General features: G+C 36.5%; 1 protein-coding gene across 3 annotated transcripts in view; it reads left to right on the top strand.

Moving 5' to 3' along the window:
• Positions 1–21,103, top strand: part of RASA2 (RAS p21 protein activator 2) — a 115,532-nt gene that overhangs the window by 51,962 nt on the left and 42,467 nt on the right. For all 3 annotated transcript variants that reach the window (XM_036431268.2, XM_045579224.1, XM_036431267.2), the window contains exons 5-7: positions 2,158–2,234; positions 18,868–18,951; positions 20,702–20,774. In XM_036431268.2, coding sequence (XP_036287161.1) covers positions 2,158–2,234; positions 18,868–18,951; positions 20,702–20,774 — 234 coding nt within the window. The remainder of the gene's footprint in view (positions 1–2,157; positions 2,235–18,867; positions 18,952–20,701; positions 20,775–21,103) is intronic.

Raw genomic sequence — 21,103 nt, 5'->3', positions numbered from 1 at the left:
ACCAACAAAAGTTAATTTCTATCAATGTTTTAGTAGATGGAGTTGTAGTAATTTTATAGTGATATATGCACAAGTGTATTTTATTATTTTAAATTAACATTATATTATACACCCTATTTTGTAACTTGTTTTTTTTATAAGTATCATGTACATATTTCCATATTAAAGTATACATTGAGGTAGTGTTTTACAGTTTAAAAATTATAATTTCCTTAATTTAATTCATAATGCTTTTTAACTTTAGTATTCCACACTAACAGTGTGTCTTGTGTCTCCTATTCTGTACCAACTCTTTTCTTGACCAGGTTAACACACAATTATGTTATTGTTGGCTAATACCAAAGGAATGTTATGTTTAATAGCTAGTGGGAGTAATGAACATGTTAAGTAGGCTCTGACTCAATGGTAATGATTCCTGGTAGAATCCCTTTGAATATCTTATTTCTAGGCTCAACTTAATTACAGTGCAATGATTTTTAGTTATGAATGAAATTATTATACTTTTTTCTCCACCCCACTTCAAAGGCTTTTTATTGACTTAGAAATAGAGATTCTAGACGTTCCTTGGAGACAGTAGGGAGTGCCTTCTCACCATACAGTTTCTACCATAAAATGCACATGTTAAAATAGTAAAACTGCTTTGAGATGCAAATGTTGGTATAGTTGGCTAGGCGCACTAAGTGACACACACATGCTGACAGGACAGCAGACATGATTTAAACTTCTACTTGAGTAATATTACAGATTACTGCAGATCACGGGCCTCTTCAAGGTCATACTTGAATAGCAGGGGTTGTGAATATTAAATGTAGGACTAACAAAAGATGTATTTTATTAATTACATATGACTTTATAAATATTTGTGCCTAGATTTTTAGTGGAAGATTTGCTTAATTTAATTCTAAATCCACCTAACTGCTAATTTTACTACCAGTGGTGCCTTTCTTTAGAGCTTGGCTTTCTCGTGCAAGTGTTGAGACCAATCAATATTTATTGCTCATCACTAACTATCAATCTAATCCCGAGCTTTGTATTTAGTGAACCTCAGATCCACTCTTGTATAACAAATCCTCATAAAATAGTGAGGCTGATTCAGGATAGATTTCTTTGAAAGAATATCTGAAAGGGTTTGTTTCAAAAAGGAACAGTGAGTAGATAATGAGCCTTATTACCTCTAATGAAATTACTTATGTCATCAGCCCCTGAACATCACATCCTTGAAATCTCCGCATGGCACCATGGGAATCTGTCTTGTCAGCTGGGTGGAGATAATCCAGCACCAGATTCTTAACCAGTGCAAAATTGCTCATAAACCAGTTTAGAATTGCTCATCACAGGGGCAGAGTAGAAATATTAAGTTCTAGATTATATTGTCCTAGGCCTTAGTTTCTTTAGAAGTTGATAGTTTGCTTTAAATTTACACTACTGAATTTTTAAAAATCCATTTGTTATTGGCTGTTTATGAAGGTGCTCCATTGTTTTTAGTATCCATTTTTCCATCAATGCCCTTGGCCATATATTGCTCTCTTTTGTTTGTTATTTTCCCAACTAGATTGTGAGCTTCTTATAAGTAGTAACTATGTGTTATATACATCTATGCATACCTACCCACTCCCACAGTGCCTCTTAAAATATAGTAGATATCCCCCAAACCTATTATTTCAATATTGACAAAATTACATTACTAGTTTTAACTTAGTTTTATTCTTTTAGAATTGTATTATTTCTCTGTCTTTAAATGATACTTCCTCTGCCCTTATTGATGGTTTGTCTTTTCTGGGAAAAGCATTCTACACTTTATAATTAGCTTTTATTTCAAAATTCCCTAAAACATAAGGGTTACCTGTCTTTGTAATCCATGATATTGAGATACATAAGTATTTGTTGAATTGGGCATAAAGTTCTTAGATTTGAAAACCTAAACATTCAAATGTTGGATATAAGCATTTAACCGCTTATCTTTCAGATTTTGATCTACATTGTTGGGTATTAGTCATTTAACAGGTACTTAATGTGGGCAAAACCATGTGCTAGGGATCACTAATATTTAGTTAGTGCATAACTAAATATAATAAGTTTAGTTTGACAAAATATGTACCTTTAATATTTTGTCAACAAAATAGATTACTCAATGTATAATATTTTTTGTCATTATAGGGTAAAGTTCACCTTGAATTAAAGCTGAATGAGCTGATAACAGAGAATGGAACTGTGTGCCAGCAGCTTGTTGTACAGTAAGCATATTTCTTTTACATAAAATAAATTAGAAATAATTCTCCATTTTGTATTTTTTGAATCTTAAGCCAACATGCTATCCTATCTAATAAAAGGGTAATGTTGCCAAAACCGGTTTGGCTAAGTGGATAGAGCATCAGACTGCGGACTGAAGGGTCCCAGGTTTGATTCTGGTCAAGGGCATGTACATTGGTTGTGGGCACATCCCTGGTGGGGGCTGTGCAGGAGGCAGCTGGTTGATGTTTCTCTCTCATCGATGTTTCTAGCTCTCTATCCCTCTCCTTTCCTCTCTGTAAAAAATCAATAAAATATAAAATAAAAATAATAAAAGGGTAATGTGCAAATTGACCCTAATGGCAGAATGACTGGGAATGACTGGGAATGATGTGGGGGAGGGGAGGGGAGTTGTGCCTAAGACTTTAGTTGGACATCCCCGAAGGGCTCCTGGGCTGCCGGAGGAATGTCTGGCTGCCAGCTTAGGCCTGATACCCTGGGGAGCGGCATAAGCCAGCAGGTGGACATCCCCCAAAGAGTCCTAGACTGCAACAGGATTCAGGCCAGGCTGAGGGAAACCCCCCCCCCCCCAAGTGCTCGAATTTTTGTGCACTGGGCCTCTAGTTTTAAATACTTCAGAAACTTTTTTCAGAAATGAAATTATGCCATTTCTTTATTAAGTTGATTTCCAATTTATTTTCTTGTATCTAATCTACTCAGATTATGATAAGCCATCAATTAATTTATCAATATTTATTATTGCACGTGAGTTAAATGATAGATACAGGAAGCAGGGTGTTAGAGTATCACAGGTAAGTGTGTCTAACTACCCGGCAGGAGGGAAGTGGAGAGGCTTCCTAGTGGAGGGCCTCTAGGAACTCTGATACCACAGAGCAGAGCATTAGGGACCTAGTTCTAAAACTAAGTGCCTATCTTGAGATTACTAGTATTAATTTTCACCTACTTTGAGTTCCTTTCCTCCTCTTTTGCTTTTGAGTCATTTTTTTATCACCCAGACTCTAACCTTCTAAGTGTTCTGGTAATCTGTTCCAGCCTAACCCACAACCTTTTCCCTCCCACTCAGATTCTTCCTTATGTTATTAACAAACTATACCCTGACTTCCTCTGAATGTTTTCTCTATTTTTGTCTTAACTGGTATCTGGTTATCCCCTGAGATATATTGTTTTCTCTACTGCTTTCTTAGTCAGAGGCTGTGTTTTTTTTTTTGTTTGTGTTTTTGTGTGTGTGTGTGTGTGTGTGTGTGTGTGTGTGTGTTTTGTTTTGTTTTTTACCATATCCACATACTTTGGAGCCAGGAAGTAGGATAAATGTTACTCTCTTATTGCTGTTCCAGATTATTATTTATTCTATTAATTGTCAATACCCCAACTCCTTTGAAGCATCCTCTTTCTATATAAATATATATTTTTGACTAGAGGCCTGGTATACCTCTAGTGTACAGGTGTGGTCCCTAGACCAGGCAGGTGATCGAAGCGCAAGCATCTGGTGTGGAAGGGCAGGTCCCAGCTGACCTCTGGGCCCTGGGCAGCACCCAGGCCCCTGGGTCCCCACGCACCCTCCTCTACCTGAATCATCAGGCCCCCGCCCAGCTCCCTCAGTATCTGGGAGTTGAGTGGCAGCCCCGCCCCCCGCTGCCACCACTGGTCGCCATCTGCGTCTGCGGGGCGATCAGGCCCCTGCTTGCACCTGCCTTGACCTGGCGCTGCCCTCTCACCTGCTCCACCATTCTGCACCAGTCCAGCTCTTGTTGCGGCCCATCAGGGCCAACAGTGCCTCCACTGCCGCCCACTGCCAGTGGTGTGTTGCTGATGCCCGCCATGTTCCATGCAACCCCCTGGTGTTCAGCTCACGTCATAGCGAGCGATCCAACTCTCTCGAACTTTCAGTTGAGGCGACAATTTGCATATTAGGCTTTTATTATATAGGAGGATTATATAGGATATTAAAGTATCTTTACAAGTACATTAATTACTATATATCTTTTATTTAATTTTTTAGTTAATTTTTTGAACTCTTTCAAAAGAAGGTTATGACCTTTAAGTATATTAGTGTTTATTTCCTAAGAATAAAGATGTTCTCTTAAAATAACTAGTTATCAACTCAGGAAATTTAACATTGTTCAAGTAAAAGTATAACCTGTAGTTATTATATTTAATACCTTAATCTACAGTTATTATATTTCACTTTCATTAACTGTTCCAATAATGTCCTTTAGGATATTCTGTTTCTCTCCATGAAAGAATTTAGTCCAAGAGCATATATTGCACTTAATTGTTATGTCTCCTTAATTTTCTTAACCTATACTGGCTTTTAGCTTTTCTTTGTCATACTGTTAAGATTTTTGAAGCATACAGACCAGTTACTTTTCCATTTAGATTTATCTACTAAAAACAATTGAAGATTTATTTGCAGGTTGTTCCACCTAGACTGACAGCATATAGTGAAGCATACTCCTATGCCCAGTTTGATTATGTTATACATTTGAAACACAATTAGTTGGTTTGGTTTGGTTTGTTTGCATTCAATTTAATGTTTCCCCCCATCCTTGTTGGTTTACTTTTATTTTTTGAATATGTAGAATATTATTAGCATGACTTCAAAAGTCAGAACTATACCAAAAAGCATTATTCAGAAATGTTTTCAGTTCCTGCTCTCTCTACCCTGATTTCTACTGCTATAGTGTTGATTTTTAATTCTTATCCAAGTATAAGGATTAATTTTTAGAGAGAAAGGAAGGTGAAGAGAAAGAAAGAGAGAGAGAGAGAGAGAAACATTGATCATTGATGTGAGAGAAACATTGATCAGCTGCCTCTCATATGAACCCTGACTGGAGATTAAACCTGCAACAATTAGTGTACGGGACAACTCTAACCCACTGAGCCATCTGGCCAGCGCTCTGTCTCTATAGTTTTCCTTTTCCAAAATGTCATATTTCTAGATTAATATACTTAATAGTTTTATATGTCGGGCTTCTTTTACTTAGTTAGCATACTGCTTTTGAGATTCATCTACATGGTTGCATATATCAATAGTTATCCTCTTTTAGGTTTTATTTTCTTGTTATTATTTGATAGATACTACCGAATTTTTCGGACCATAAGACGCACTTTTTTCCCCCCATAAGTGGGGGGGGGGGGGAAGTCCCTGCGTCTTATGGTCCAAATATAGCCTACACATATACTTTAAAAAAAAAGTTTTTTTACTTGCCCGGCTCTGTGTGGTCTCTGTGTGCTTGCCCGGCTCTAAAATGGTTCTAAATGCTGCTGTTTACTTTACAGGGTTGATTACATGTGTTTATGACTGTGATGTTGGGTTTTAATGCACATAAAATATTTTAGGACACTATTTGTTTCAGAATCTTTTTTTCTTCATTTTCCTTCTCTAAAAACTGGTGCGTCTTATGGTCCGGAGCGTCTTATGGTCCGAAAAATACGGTATTTTCTCATTTTACAGATGATAAAATGATACACAGATTGGTTAAATATGCCACCTTTATGCAGGGAGTGGTAGAGTCTGGATTTGAACTCTGGCAGTTTGGTTTAAAAAAACCACACGTTTTTCTTTTTAGATAATCATATATTTACAGGAAATTGTAAATTACAGAAAGGTTCTCTGTACTCTGTACTCAATTTCCCTCAGTGGTTACATCTTACCTAATTATAATACAATATACAAACCAGGAAATGGGCATTGTACACTGTGTGGTGTATTATATTGAGGTATATCATTTCATCACTATGTAACCACCACCACAGTTAAAATATAGAACTATTCTATCACCATAAAGATATCCCTCATAAGATTCCTTCATAGTTCAAACTAGAGGCTCTGTGCATGGATTCGTGCATTGGTGTGGGGCCTGTACGGATTGGCCCACTGTGGGAGCGCCAATCATCCTGGTCAGCAGAGCAGTGTTCCCACTGTGGGAGCTCACTGACCACCAGTGGGCAGCTAATGTGTTGAGTGTCTGCCCCCTGGTGGTCAGTGCAATTGGTTGACCCATCATTCTGGTGGTTCTGCCATTAGGTCGCTGGGCTTTTATATGTATAGATCTATTCCTTTCCTCATCACCATCCATGATGTTTGATTACCAGAGTTTCTTGTGAATAGAGTGTAATTGGTTCACTTTTTATATCTACTCTCCTAAGCTCTGTCTTTTATTTATGAGTTTACCATTTACTTTTAATGGAATTATTGACATATTAGGCTTAAAGCTGTCATGTTTTATTTCTTCTTCCCTCTTTGTCTTCTTTTTCCTGTGGATTACTTGAACATTTTTTAGATTTTCGTTTTGATTTATCTATATTGTTTTTTGATCTATAGTGTATTTCTTTTCTTTTTTTTTAATATATTTTATTGATTTTTTTACAGAGAGGAAGGGAGAGAGATAGAGAGCTAGAAACGCTGATGAGAGAGAAACATCGACCAGCTGCCTCTTGCACACCCCCTACCGGGGATGTGCCTGCAACCAATGTACATGCCCTTGACCGGAATTGAACCTGGGACTTTTCAGTCTGCAGACCGACGCTCTACTGCTGAGCCAAACTGGCTTAGGCTATAGTATATTTCTTTATATAGTTTTTTTAGTGATTGCTTTAGGTATTACATTGTACCTTTTTTAAAATCCCTTTAACACCAACCATCCTAGCTAATAAAAGATAATATGCAAATTAACCATCATCCTGCTATGCCCACAAGCCACACCCACCAGCCAATTAGAGCAAGTATGCAAATTAACCCCAACCAAGATGGCTGCGGCCACAGAGAGCAAGAGGGAGGCTTGGGTTTCCCCGGCAATGGAGGAAGCAAAGCTTCTTCAGCCCTGGCCGGCTCAGGCCTTCACTCCAGGCTACAAAGTTTCAATTATAGAAGATACATAAATTCCAACAGAAATAGCTGCTGCAACGAAGCAAGCAGGAGGCTTGGCTCTGCTCCAGGCTACAAAATTTCAATTATAAAAGATAAACCCCAGATACCAGGACCTCCACTTGGGTTGCGGGGGGGCATGGCCGGCCTGCAAACCACCACAGGTCCCTCACCCAGGCTGCCCTACGCCCCAAGGGAACCCCCACCCTGATCTGGGACACCCTTCAGGGCAAACCAGCTGGCCCCACCCATGCACCAGGCCTCTATCCTATCTAATAAAAGAGTAATTTACAGATTGACCATCACTCCAACACACTAGATAACTACCCCCTTGTGGTCAAAGATCCTGCCCCCATGTGGACACAAGATGGCCACCACAAGATGGCCAGCAAGGGAAGGCAGTTGGGAGGCATCAGGCCTGCAAGGCAGAGCAGTTGGGGGCGATCAAGCCTGCAGGGGAGGACAGTTAGGGGTGACCAGGCCGGCAGAGGAGAGAAGTTGGGGTCAAACAGGTTGGCAGGGTAGTGGTTAGACATCAGTCAGGCTGATATGGGAGTGGTTAGGGGATTATCAGGCTGGCAGGCAGAAGCGGTTAGGGGCAATCAGGAAGGCAGGCAGGTGAGCAGTTGGGAACCAGCAGTCCTGAATTGTGAGAGGAATGTCCAACTGCCCAGTGGGATCGGGCCTAAACAGGCAGTCAGATATCCTTAAAGGTGTCCCAGATTGGAGAAGGTGCAGGCTGGGCTGAGGGACACCCCTTCATGCACGAATTTTGTGCACTAGGCCTCTAGTTTGTAATATAATTGTTTTAAATGTTTCCTTTAGGTACCTTCAGAACCACATCAAACTGTTACAATTTTTGTTTCAACCATTTAAAGTTTAAATTTTTAAAAGTTAGAAAATTGTATTTATCCATATTTTTGCTCTTTCTGTATTCTTTTTCCTTCCTATTGTTTCAAGATTCCTCCTTTTATCACTATCTTCATGTTTAGAGAATTTACTCTTTTTCTTTAGGGTAAGTCTGTCTATTGGTGATCCATCCTCTTAATTTTTCTTCATCTAAGGATATCTTGCACAGCTTCCTAAGGCTCCGCTCTTCTCCCTCACCTCCAACTCTATTTTCCCTCTGTTTTTCATTTTGGGTCATTTCTATTGTTCCATCTTTAAACTCACTTATTCCTTCTTCTGTCTTCTTCATTCTGATGTTGAGCCCATTTATTGAGTTTTTAATTTTAGTTATTATATTTTTAAGTTCTAAAATTTCTATTTTGTTCTCTCTATATTTTTTTTCCTTTGGTGAGAATTTCTCTTTTCTGCTAAAACTTTTAATTTTTTCATTTATTTCAAATATGTTCAGAATTTCTCAATGAATCATTTTTATGATGGCTGCTTTTACATTCTTGCCAAATAATTTCAACATCTACATGTTAGCTCAGTGTTGACATCTGCTGACTATCTTTTCTCATTGAATTTGAAGATTGTCCGTTTTTTTTGGTATGATGAGTGGTTTTCGGTTCTCTCCTAGACATTTTGGGTGTTATGTTATAAGACTCTGGATCTCATTTAAATCTTCTATTTTAGCCAAATTCCTCTGACATTCTTCCCGGTGGAGGAAGAGGAGTACTGCCAGTAGAGGTAGAAGTGCAGGTTTCTGACTTAACATCTGTTGATACCCCTTGAGTAATGTTCCTTGTTATTTCAGATTGGAGTGACAGTAGCGCCCCTTATCAGTGGTTTCACTTTCTGTGCTTTCACTTACCCACAACCAATCACAGTCCAAAAATATTAAAAATAAATTTTCAGAAATAAACAATTATAATTTTAAATTGCACACAAATCTGAGTAGCATGGTGAAATTTCACACCTCCCTGCCCCATCCAGCTCAGGATATGAATCATGCCTTTGTCCGATGTAGCCACACTGTACTACCTACCGTTAGTCACTTTGTAGGTGTCTGGTTATCATATTGACTGTCACAATATATCCCAGTGCTTATGTTCAAATAACCCTCATTTGACTTAATAACCCCCGAAGCACAAGAGTAGTGATGCTGGCTGCTGGGAATCCGGATATGCCAGAGAGAAGCTGTAAAGCACCTCCTTTAAGTGAGAAGGTGAAAGTTCTCAATTAGAAAGAAAAAATTATATGCTGAGGTTGCTAAGATCCATAGTAAGAATGAATTTGCCCTGGCTGGTTTGGCTCAGTGGATAGAGCGACAGCCTGCAAACTGAAGGGTTCCAGGTTCGATTCTGGTCAAGGGTACATGACCGGGTTGTGGGCTTGATCCCTAGTGAGAGACTTGCAGGAGGCAGCTGATCCATGATTCTCTCTCTTTTGATATTTCTATCTCACTCTTCCTTCCTCTTTGAGATATATATATATCTTACGTGAAATTGTAAGGAAGGACGAAGAAATTCATGCTAGTTTAACAAGAGAGAGACCAGATTTATATAGCTTTTATTAGAGTATTTGGCTATAATTATTAGTTATTATTGCTAATCTCTTACTATGCCTAATTTATAAATTAAACTTATAGGTATGTATGTATGTATGTATGTATGTATGACGAAAAACAGTATACATAGGGTTCAGTACTATCCATGGATCAGGGTGACTACTGTTTAAAGAAAGCCCAGGGAACTCATTGCTGTATCTTTCCTTGGTCCCAAGAGTTCGACTTGGTTTGTCTTTTCTTCACCCTTAAGATTTTTCTTACGTTTTATATATAATGTCCATGTTTCTTATTTATATTATTAGAAGGAATAGAGAGGCATACATCTACTCCATCTTGTCATGGAATTGGAAACAAGTTGTTTTTGTTTTGTTTTTTTGGTTTTTTTTTTTTTTTGTTAATCCTTACCCGAGGATATTTTTTATTGCTTTTTAGAGAGATTGGAGAGAAGGAAGGGAAGGAGGCGGCAGGGGATGGGAGGAGAGAAAGAAAAAGATGGAGACCGTGACATCAATTGATTCCCCTCAACAGGAGGGTCAGGATGGAACCTGCACGCCAGGTACCTGCCCTTGTTTGGGAATCGAATCTGCCACCCTTCTACGCAAGGGCTGATGCTCTCACCACTGAGCAACACCCGTGAGGATTGTTGGGGGTTTTTCTTTTTGCTTGTTTTTGTGTTTGGGGGTTCTTTTTGTTAATTTTTACACGAGGATGTTTTTTCCATTACTTTTTAGAAAGAGTGGAAGGGTGGTAAAGAGGAGTGGGGGAGGGAGGGAGGGAGAGAGCGAGAGCGAGAGCGAGAGCGAGAGAGAGAGAGAGAGAGAGAGAGAAAGAGAGATTAATGTAAGAGATACACATCAATTGGTTGCTTCCCCCATGTGTCCTGATGGTGCCTGGAAATGAACCCCAGGTACATGCCATGACCCAGATTGAACCTGCAACCCTTTGGTGTGTGGGCCTATGCTTTCACCACTGAGCAACACCGGCCAGGGCCCTTTTTTTTTTGTATGTTTATGAGTAGTATTCCATTATATGAAATTTTTTTATTCACTCATCAGATTATGGATATTTGCATTGTTTTCAGTTTGAGACTATTATAAAGAAAGCTGCTGTAAATGTTCACAAACTGGTTTTTATGTGGACGTACACCTGTCTGTATTCTTTTTTCTTTTTTCTCCTCTTTTTCACTTAAGCCTCCATTGTCCATACTCACTGACTTGCAGCAACAGAATACCAGTAATAGCCTTATGGAATTCATTGTCGCTTTCTCAGCTTGAGAGGTATTTTGAAGTTTGTGGTATTCTATGTTTCAGTAATGTTGACGTTATAGTTTTCTGTGTGCTCCTTGGTTTTGAGGGGTTATGTGTGGAATGATTCATATCTTAGCAGTAGCTATTTTTCTCCAGACATAGAAGCTCCTCACTGAAGCATTCTTATACGTCACTAAGACCATTTTCCACTTGTCTTTACCACATTCTTATTACCTGCTCTTATTTCACTTCCCTTTATGTCTCTCTTTATTTTTTTTTAATCTGTCACTATAATTATTTTCTTGCAGGTTCCCTAAATCCTCTGCTCTTCTCTTCATCACTGTTATTTATTTAGAAATTTTTAATATTAATTAAATTCTTCCTCTGCGTTCAATCTGCACTTGAATAGTGCTGGAGAAAAGGCACACAGTTAGATTGATTGTACTTTAAATTCATGACCACAAACCTTATATCTGCCCTGGAGTTTTATTGTGCTCTAATGCACCAATGAGATTTTCCATCACTACAGATTATATGGTCACATCTTCCTGAATATAAATCTGTAAACCTGTATTGGCACCCATATTTTTGTCCTTATGTGTAATAGTAGAGGAGTTGCCCCTTTTCTTATTGGGAGTGAATTTTTCCATTCGAGTTCCTGGATTACTTCTATTTCCCCACTGAGAGGCTTTCTTTGCTCCTTCAGATATCCCTTCTTCTGTTTCATCCCTTTTAGATTGTTCTCATCATCATGTAAACGTGTTTTAGAGTCTCCCATCTTAAAAGACATACCTTTCAAGACCTCATCTCCACCACTCTCATTCCTATTTTTCTGTTCTCCTTCAAAGACAGATTTCTCAAAATATAGCCCTATATAATAAAAGCCTCATATGCAAATTGACTGAATGGTGGAACAACTGGTCACTATGATGCGCATTGACCACCAGGGGGCAGACGTTCAATTCAGGAGCTGCTCCCAGCTTGCAGGCCCCAGGCCAGCCATGGTGGGTGCCATCAGGGCCCCCCTCTCTCCCCACCAATCGCCCCACAGATCGGCCCCGATTGCCAGCCAGGCCTAGGGAACCTACCTGTGCATGAATTTTGTGCACTGGGCCTCTAATTGTCTAATAAATGTAAGTGTGTGTACACACTAGCTCAGTTTACTGAGAAGGCTTAGAGATAATGTCGCCACAGTAGTAATGAGCATACTTAGCACCCATATTTTGACTTCTAAATAGCATTCTCCAATCAATACTGTCTGATAGATCTTTCTGTGGTGATGAAAATGTTTTGTATCTTAACTGCCAGGACAGTTATGTGTATGACTATTAAAACTTGAAATATGGGTAGTGCACTAAAAAACTAATTTTTTAATTTTGTCTAACTTTAATTAAATTTAAGTAACTACAAGTGGCTAATGGTTACAATATTAGCCAGAGCTGCATAAATAAAAAGAACTTGGACCTCTTTTTAGCAGTGGCTAATTTCAAGGCTTAGCCAGAGAAAATATAAGATGAGCTCAGAGCATGTGTGGAGACAAAGTGTGAAAGAGCTTAAAAAATAATGAGGCCATGTAGAAAGGACATTGAAACCAACTTGAAGGAGCTTCAGATAACCAAATCTGAGATGATTTGAGCATCAACATGAAAAACTATGATGATGGTTTGTTTTATAAAACCTGTAGAATAAAATAAATATCTATGGGTTAGTGCTGCTATAAATAAATAAATACCTGGAGGAGAAATGACTGCTTTTCCTTATAATGGAATTCTAATTACTGAATGTTGGGCAAATGATATAAATAGGTATCATTGTTGGCAAACACTATAGTAATGCAGGGACAAATTTAGTTGCTAAAAAAGTGAGCATAAGTATGATGACAAATAGCATATCTGCATAGTCTCAGTATCCACACAAGGTATCTGATAGATGCCACCTTACCTGAATGATCAAAGTTAATATCATCTGTAATGAGACACCCAGTACCTCCTTGTATGTCCACCTGCCTTTTTGATACCTTCACTTTGATATCTCACAACATCGCAATTTAACACATTTAAAACTGAAGTACTGATTCTCATATCTATCCAGCTCCTCCCCTTAGCAAATGGTATCACCATCCACCTAATTGCTCAAGGCATGATTCTGAGAGGCATTTAAAATCTCCTCACGCATTGGATCCATTTCTTTTTGATTCTATACAATATTTCATGAATTTTCTAATTTTTAATAATATCTACTGACATGTCCTTATTTCAAACCACCAATCATTTCTTACCTTGACTTGACTATTTCAGTAGTTTCTAAGTTAGTCTTTCACTCTGCAATGCATTCTCTTTATAGCAACCCAGAATAATCTTTTAAAACAAATTAGGTTATATCATTCCCCTGCTCAAACAGGTAGTGATTTCCCATCGCATTTAGAATAAAGTGCAAGTCCCTTATCTTGGCCCGCAAGATCCAGCACGTTCTGACCCTGCCTGCCTCTTTGATTTCATCTTGCGGCATGCTTCATCTAGTCCCTGTGCTTGCTGGCCTTCTCTCAATTCCTCAAATGTGACACAGTCATCCAGGTTAGAGTTCTACAGAAATCAATTCTTTTTACCTAGAATGCCCTTTGGCCATTTTTTTTTTAAGCTGGTTCCTTCTCACCCTTCAGATTTCAGCGTAAATACTACTTACTCTAAAATAGGGCTTTCTATTATTTTTCCTTCATAACACTTACCACTATTTGTCGTTACTATTTTTTTTTTCTTTCTTTCTTATCATTTACTCCTTCAAGTGGATTCTAAGCTCCATGAGGTCAGGGAACATGTTTGTCTTGTTCACCTCATTACCCTATTGCCTGACACTTAATAAGCACTAAATAAATCCTTGAAACAATAAATGAAGAAAAAAGGTAGCATTTGAATGAATAGAAAATAGCTATCCTAGCAAAAGTGAGATTTATTTTATTTTATTTTATTTTTTTTTTTTTTTACCCTAGAAGAAACAATAGAGGCAAAAGTATGGGGGCAAGAATCAGCATGATGAGTGTTTGTTTAATTTTGCTGTTGTCAACATATTTTGTATTATGTGAATACTTTTAAATTTACCAACACTTATTTTTTGCCCCTAAAGACTATTTTTTATAAATGTTAATTATATCAGGTCTATTTCTCCCTGAAGTTTTATCAGCTTTTACTTCATTTGTTTTGTAGCTCTGATGTTAGGAGCTTAACATTTAGGATTGTTATGTCCCCTTGATAAGTGGAACTCTTCATCATTATAAAATGACCTCTAACTCTCTGTTGTGAAATCTACTTTGTCTGATGTTAATATAGCCATTTTGACTAGCTATCTTTCTTCCTTTTTTAATGTTTCTAATTCAAAATATAACTTTAATTTATATTTATATCTCTTTCCTCTTAATAAAAATCTTAATTTCTAACAACATTAACATAATTACTTATCTTCTATATCTTATCTTGTGAGACATAAAAAATAAATTTAAAGTAATATTGCCAATTACCACTGACAGGTAGGTTAGTTACTGAATGAAGTTTAAGATATCTTCCTGTTATTTGTTCTAAGAATATATGTCACTAAGAATGTAGTCAAATACTGTGTTCTAGACCTTTAAAATTAATTATTTTCTTCATTAGTGGTTTCTCAGGTTTTTATTTTTAAGGATTGCTTCGTAAGTTTAATTTTACTTTTGAAATGTAAAAGTTTTTATGTTTCCAAAATCAGAACTTATATAAGATATATTTGGGGAGGTATCACATCCATTCCCAACTCTGTAGCCTCCTTACTCCTATATTTAAAAGTTTTGGATTTTCTTTCACTATTTTTGAAGATATAAGCAAATATACATTCCTACATATGTAAATAGAAATAAAAATATATTTACATTTCCCGCTCAATTCTTACACAAAGTATAGTGTTTTATAACTTCCTCTTTTTTAATAACATAACCTGAAAATAACATAACTCTGACTTCATGTCAGAGTAATTAGAGAATATTTACCTTTTTTTTTTTTTTTTTTTTTTTTTTGACAACTGCAAAGATTCCAATATAAAGATTTACTGTAGCTCATTCGATCAGAGCCCTACTGATGGACATTTGGGTTATTATTACCCATATACATACTGAGCTTTCTTTTGATTAAGTATTAGCAAAGTATGTATTTTTCCATTCTTATACTTTTAACCTAATTTTTATATTTAAAGTGAGTTTCTTATAGGTAGCATATAATTTTCTCTTTTTGTTCAATCTGAAAATCTCTGCATTTTAATAGGCATGTTTAGACCATTTACACATCTTTTTAATATGTGTTTATTGCTCTGTCATTGTGTGTACTAATCTTTTCTTCTGCCATATCGAATCTTCTGTTATTCCCATTTAGTGTGTTTTTCTTGTGAGGCCTGTGTTTTTCATCTCTAGACTTTCATTTTTAATTAAATTTAAACTATTGTCTGTGTCTATACCAAACATATGAAACAGTTATAATAACTGGTTTTTAATATCCTTATCTACTAGTTCTATCATCCATGTCATTTTTGGTCCTTGATTGCTTTTCTTTTTCATGTGGGTCATATTTTTTTTATTCTTTGTGTTTCTGCTTATTTTCTATTGGAACTATACATTGTGAAGTTGCTGAATATTATTGTATATATTCCCATGAATATACTTAAGGGCTCAGTTAAGTTATTTTGATTCTTTTGTGTTTTGCTTTTAAGCTTTATTAGATGGAATAAGAGTTGGCCTTTTGCCTAGGGCTTATATTCTCCCACTGTTGAGGTAGAACCCATGAATTACCAGGTTTTCTGGTTAGACCTCCTTCTAGCCATTTGTGGGCTTTAGGAATTGTTCCCTTTGCTCTTATCAAATGGTTCTTTCCCAAGCCTCAGGTAGTAGTTTCCTCATAAGTGTATGCTTATCAGCACTCAGCATTCTTGTACCTTTCTGGGGTTTGTTTGTTTTTTTCTGTGTGCAGTTTTCTTTCCTTTAGCATTCTGCCCTAGAAACTCAAGTCACTTTGGCCTTTCCCAACTGACAATTCTTCCTCTTCTTCCCAGGAAAACTATATAACTGTAAGCTGGGACATTTGGAGGGCTCACCTTATTTATTCCTTCCTCAGAAATGACTATCCTGTGTTACTGATTTTGTCCTTTTTTTAATATTTTTTTTTTCTGTTGGGAGAGTAAATCTATTCCCTGTTCTTTCATCTTGGCTATATGTAGAAGTTAATATTTGTCTTTTAGTTAAAAAAAAAATATTAAAAAATTCAAGGGCCCTAGCCGGTTTGGCTCAGTGGATAGAGCATCGGCCTGTGGACTGAAGGGTCCTAGGTTTGATCCCAGTCAGGGCCATGTACCTTGGTTGTGGGCATATTCCCAGTGGGGCATGTGCAGGAGGCAGCTGATCGATGCTTCTAGCTCTCTATCCCTCTCCCTTTCTCTCTGTAAAAAATCAATAAAATACATTTATATATATATATATATATATATATATATATATATATATGCACAAGATAGGTATGTGTGTGTGTGTGTTTACATACTCATATACATATATGTATATACATATATACACACACATATATATCTCCAAGGAAAAGATTCAAATCACTCTATATTATTAACTAGTTTGGACTAAGTGTATTTTCCTTTGTAATTTCTAAAAATAAATGTATTAATATCCAATCTTTGTATGTGATGTATAAACAAGATGTAAGATAATATACTACATAGTATACTACGGTGGATATTTTCAACATTTTCTGCTCTTCTATGGTTTATGATATGAAACTGCTTGGTTTACCAATTAGAAGAATAATTGTATCCTATTTATTAGAAACATAGTATTTCATAATATATGTAGCAAATAAAATAACCTATATTTATAATATTACTTGTTTATCACAAAACTCTTACATTTAAAAATTGAGTATTCTGATGATTTTTATAGACTTGTAAGTTTCATTGTTTTTGGGTATTATCATAGAAGTCTTTGTATACTGCATTTTTCTCAATTTTTTATACTTCATAAAATTATAGTAAATTTCTATAATTTAGATTTCTCATAATTAGTGTTTACATAAGACATATTTTATATTACAAGGAGAGTAATACAATATATTCAGGCACTGGGAAAAGGTAGAAGTATGCTAGACTTCAGACACAATTAAGAAAGTAGAAATTGAGTCTTGGCCCACTTCTTACACATTTTTTATTACCTTGTTAGCCTTATTTTGTTACTTTCTTACATAACCTTTTGGGTCTTCTTCTTTAAGATAGAATGATGGTACTCTTTGATGCTCTTCTCAGAGGCATTTGTGAGAACTGGATGTTTTGTGAAAATGCACAGTAAACTGCAAACGTTATATAAAAATCAGGTTTAGCCTGAGAAATGTAAGTTTTACACAGCATGTACAGTGGGAAAGTTTGACTGTACTTAAGCCTAACATTAATAACCAGAATCATTATCTTGGCCTGTGCTTTCTTTGGTTAGTTTCAGAAATTTTTAAAATTTGTTTTTTATACCCAGTTTAATAGAAATGAGTCATATTATCATTTCTTTCTTTACTCAGCAGTACACCATTTGTACTTCACATATATGATCTGTGGGTTGAGAGGAATAGGATGTTGCTCAGTAGCCCACATCTTTCAGTGAAGAATACTTTTCAGCAGCACTGATGACTTTCTCTGAGGCATTAGGAAATGCATATATTAATCTAAATTCATGAACTCAGTAATAATTCATGAGGAAATTTGAGGAGCAGGTCATTGAGTCAGATTCTGTGATCTCTGTAAATACCAACTGCTTTTACCCATGGAATGGATTAGATGCCTTCTGTTTTTATGGTTTAAAACATTTTCAACAGAATGATGCAGGACCTGTTACTGAGAATCAGAATAAAAGGCTACATACAGCATTATCTGAGGCTTGCCCTCCATATATGAATCAGATTTTGTTGTTGTTATTTTGAGGTTTTTTTATTTTCTATATCTATTTTCATTGTTATTTATATAACATGATAGTTGAATAACATGCAATTAAATCAGAGCTTTCTGCTTCACAGCCTAGCATTTTTTAAAATCAATTTTGTGGTAAAAAACCCTCTGACATCACAGCCTGTTGCTGTGAGAATAGAACATCTAAAAATTGGCAGCACAAATTTATCTAACAGGGTAGCTCAGGATAAGTTTAAAGGAAAAGAGGCCAAGTTACAATTCCCATTTTTCAAGTATTGTCTTGGCCCCTCTAATTCCTAAAGATATCTAACAAACATGAAATTTGAAAATTTACATGATTAAGAAACATTTTCACTGAAACCAGTGAAAGTTATTCCTATCCACAGGTCTAGTGTACTTGTCAGAAACTGGGCTGTGAAGTCAGTGAATTTTGTGATGCTCCATGTGATGCATAGGCCTCTCCATCAGGTTCAAATGTAGATCCTCAAAGTACATCCAGCATTAGGGCCGATGGAAGTTTCCAGAGAAAGGCCAGGATACCCTGGACCACCCAGGAGGTCAAGGGCCCACAAAGCCCGGTTTTTCCCCTCCTGGCAGGTACTTGGCATCATTCATCATTCCTTTATGAATCAGATTTTAAGGGGAAACCACAATTGTTTCTTTGTTTCTCATTCATGTTTTAGCAGAGGATGTGCCACCATAGATCTGGCTAAGTTTTGTAGTTTCACCTTTAAGGTTCACACCGCTTTCTTTTCCTTTTTAGAAGCCACAGCAGTTTTAATATATATTGTCAAACCACAAAATGTACCTTGTTAGAGATTTAGTGGGGATATGTGTGCTAAATATTATTTGGTAGTCTCAGATCATGTGTGCTAAGTATTATTGTATAATCCTGTTTTGGAATTCTAGCATAAATAAATGCATGCATACATACATATATTTGGGGTAGGCGTTGTATGTACGCATACAACACCAAGCATGTGGAAAACAATTTTCTCTCTTTGAATATGTTCATTTGTATTTAAAAATAATGTCTTATATTGCTTAACCTGAATATTATATCTTAATTTTCTTTTATTCTTCCTTAGCATCAAGGCATGCCATGGGTTGCCTCTCATAAATGGACAAAGCTGTGACCCTTATGCAACAGTTTCTCTAGTGGGCCCTTCTAGGTAATATTTATTAAATTACGAGATTTTTAAGTTTTAAAGTTTGATGTAAGAATTATAAAATTAAGGTTCTAAAAGCAAATGCTAAGTAACTATTTATGACACAAAGTAATGTATTGAAAGAAAAATCTTTAGTGAGTTCTATTATACACTTGTAACAACCAAGTCCTATTTTTATAGAAAGAAAATGAGTATCATTTCAAATCTGCCAGACTTTTAGGCTGTGGGGAAAGAACATCAATTTTATAGTAGTTAAAATGTACTTGAAAACATAAACTTCACTTTCTTTATTCATTGTCAGCCTTCCTACTGGCAAATGTCTTAGGTTTTATGCAGAATAAGGCAGTTTCCTCAGAATAAGGCTGTTTCTATATTGTTACCTGGAAAGCAGCTCAAGGCCAAAACTGCCTTATCTACTCACAGCATTTGTGCTGAGAGAATCTGAGTAATAGACAAAGTGCTCAAGTGCCAGGACATGGAGCGCACCCACCAAACCATGGGTTTTACTTATTAGTCAGGCTAATTTAAGGGAAGCCTGTAGCACTTTGTACTGTTTTGTAGTTTATAACTTCATTATGGTTTTTTTCAGCGCCTGACTAGTTTGAAATTTATCTACAACTGAAAGGTTTAGAATCAGGAAACAGAGCACAACATTCCCTCAACACCACTGGTTCTCACCCTTTCTAATGCCACGACCCTTTAATACAGTTCCTCATGTTGTGGTGACCCCCAACCATAAAATTATTTTCATTGCTACTTCATAACTGTAATTTTGCTACTGTTACGAACCGTAATGTAAATATCTGTTTTCTGATGGTCTTAGGCGGTCCTGCTAGCGGTTCCCACAGGTTGAGACCATTGGAAAACAGATATTTACATTACATTACAATTCATTTGCGCATCGGCCTGGTATTTATTGGGTACTCAAACAGTGGTACGCTATTAACATACATGGTTTTAAATATAAAAGGAGCTAGATACCCAATCCTTCATGCTGTCAGAGAAATTTGTATGTTAAAAATATTTAACCTGGTTGAGCTGTTCTTGTTTTTTGTCTTTGTAATCTATACCTGACAAGCAAATTCTTAAGTGTAACTGTTTAGTGACATACAGATAGAAACTATTTGGCATATGAATTTTTTTTATAAAAAAATCAATATTGCTTTTTATATTGTAATATAATTGTATATGATGTTAACTTTGGAGGAGGCTGGGGAAAGATTGTGTGGGACTTCCTTATTTTTTTTCTAACTTACTCTGAATCTGTAATTACTTCAAAATAAGAAGTTTTGTTTTTTTGTTTTTTTGTTTTTTGTTTTTTTATAAAGCCACATTGTAGCTGAAGCCCAGAAACTAAATTGAGTGCTTTTCATGTTTCTCAGGTATTTTTCAACATAGGTAAAGGCACTCTGAATCTCATTGTCTTCCTTCTGCCATTTCTTCTAAGTTGTTTATATATTAGAATGTGTTATTAAAACCTCTGACATAAGCTTGGCAGTCAATCTGATATAGCCACAGAGAAAATCATACAATTTTGCTAAATATCAGATACACAAAACTTGTGTATTCTTATATTTGAATTTTTAGACACCTCATTTGCCAACTCCCTCCCCCCAAGTAGTATTTACAAGTGCAGTCTTCCTGAGGCATCTTAACAGCTAAACAGAGGTCAGGCTCCCTGGTTGGAAATAGCATGTTTTATAATTGTGTGCTGTTAAGTTCTACAAGGTAAAACTCTACCACATTGGAACAGGAATGACCAAAAGAAGACTAAAGTAAAGAAGAAAACAAGCAATCCACAGTTTAATGAAATCTTTTATTTTGAGGTAACTTTCTATTTTATATAAATTTTAACATTTAACATTGAATGTTGATTTACTTCTTTTTTCAAATTACTGCTATAGTAATCATTTCACCAACTAATGCAACTAAACAGTTCTCTTCTGAAAGCAGGAGAGCCATAGTGCAATGCAGTTGAGGCTCAATGTGTAAAATAAATGAAGGCAGAGCCCTGATTGATTGATTGATTGATTGGGGATGGGGAGTTCTAGGAGCATACCTCAATATCACATGTCATCCTCAATATCACACATTCTCTGTGCGTCTCCCCAGCTCACCCAACCCTCCACCCTCCCCTCACACACACACACCCCTG

This window comes from Pipistrellus kuhlii, unplaced genomic scaffold (assembly GCF_014108245.1).
Source record: "Pipistrellus kuhlii isolate mPipKuh1 unplaced genomic scaffold, mPipKuh1.p scaffold_m20_p_11, whole genome shotgun sequence".
Classification (NCBI taxonomy): domain Eukaryota; kingdom Metazoa; phylum Chordata; class Mammalia; order Chiroptera; family Vespertilionidae; genus Pipistrellus; species Pipistrellus kuhlii.
The sequence above is the reverse complement of the archived record's forward strand: the minus strand, read 5'-3'. Positions and strand labels throughout refer to the sequence as shown.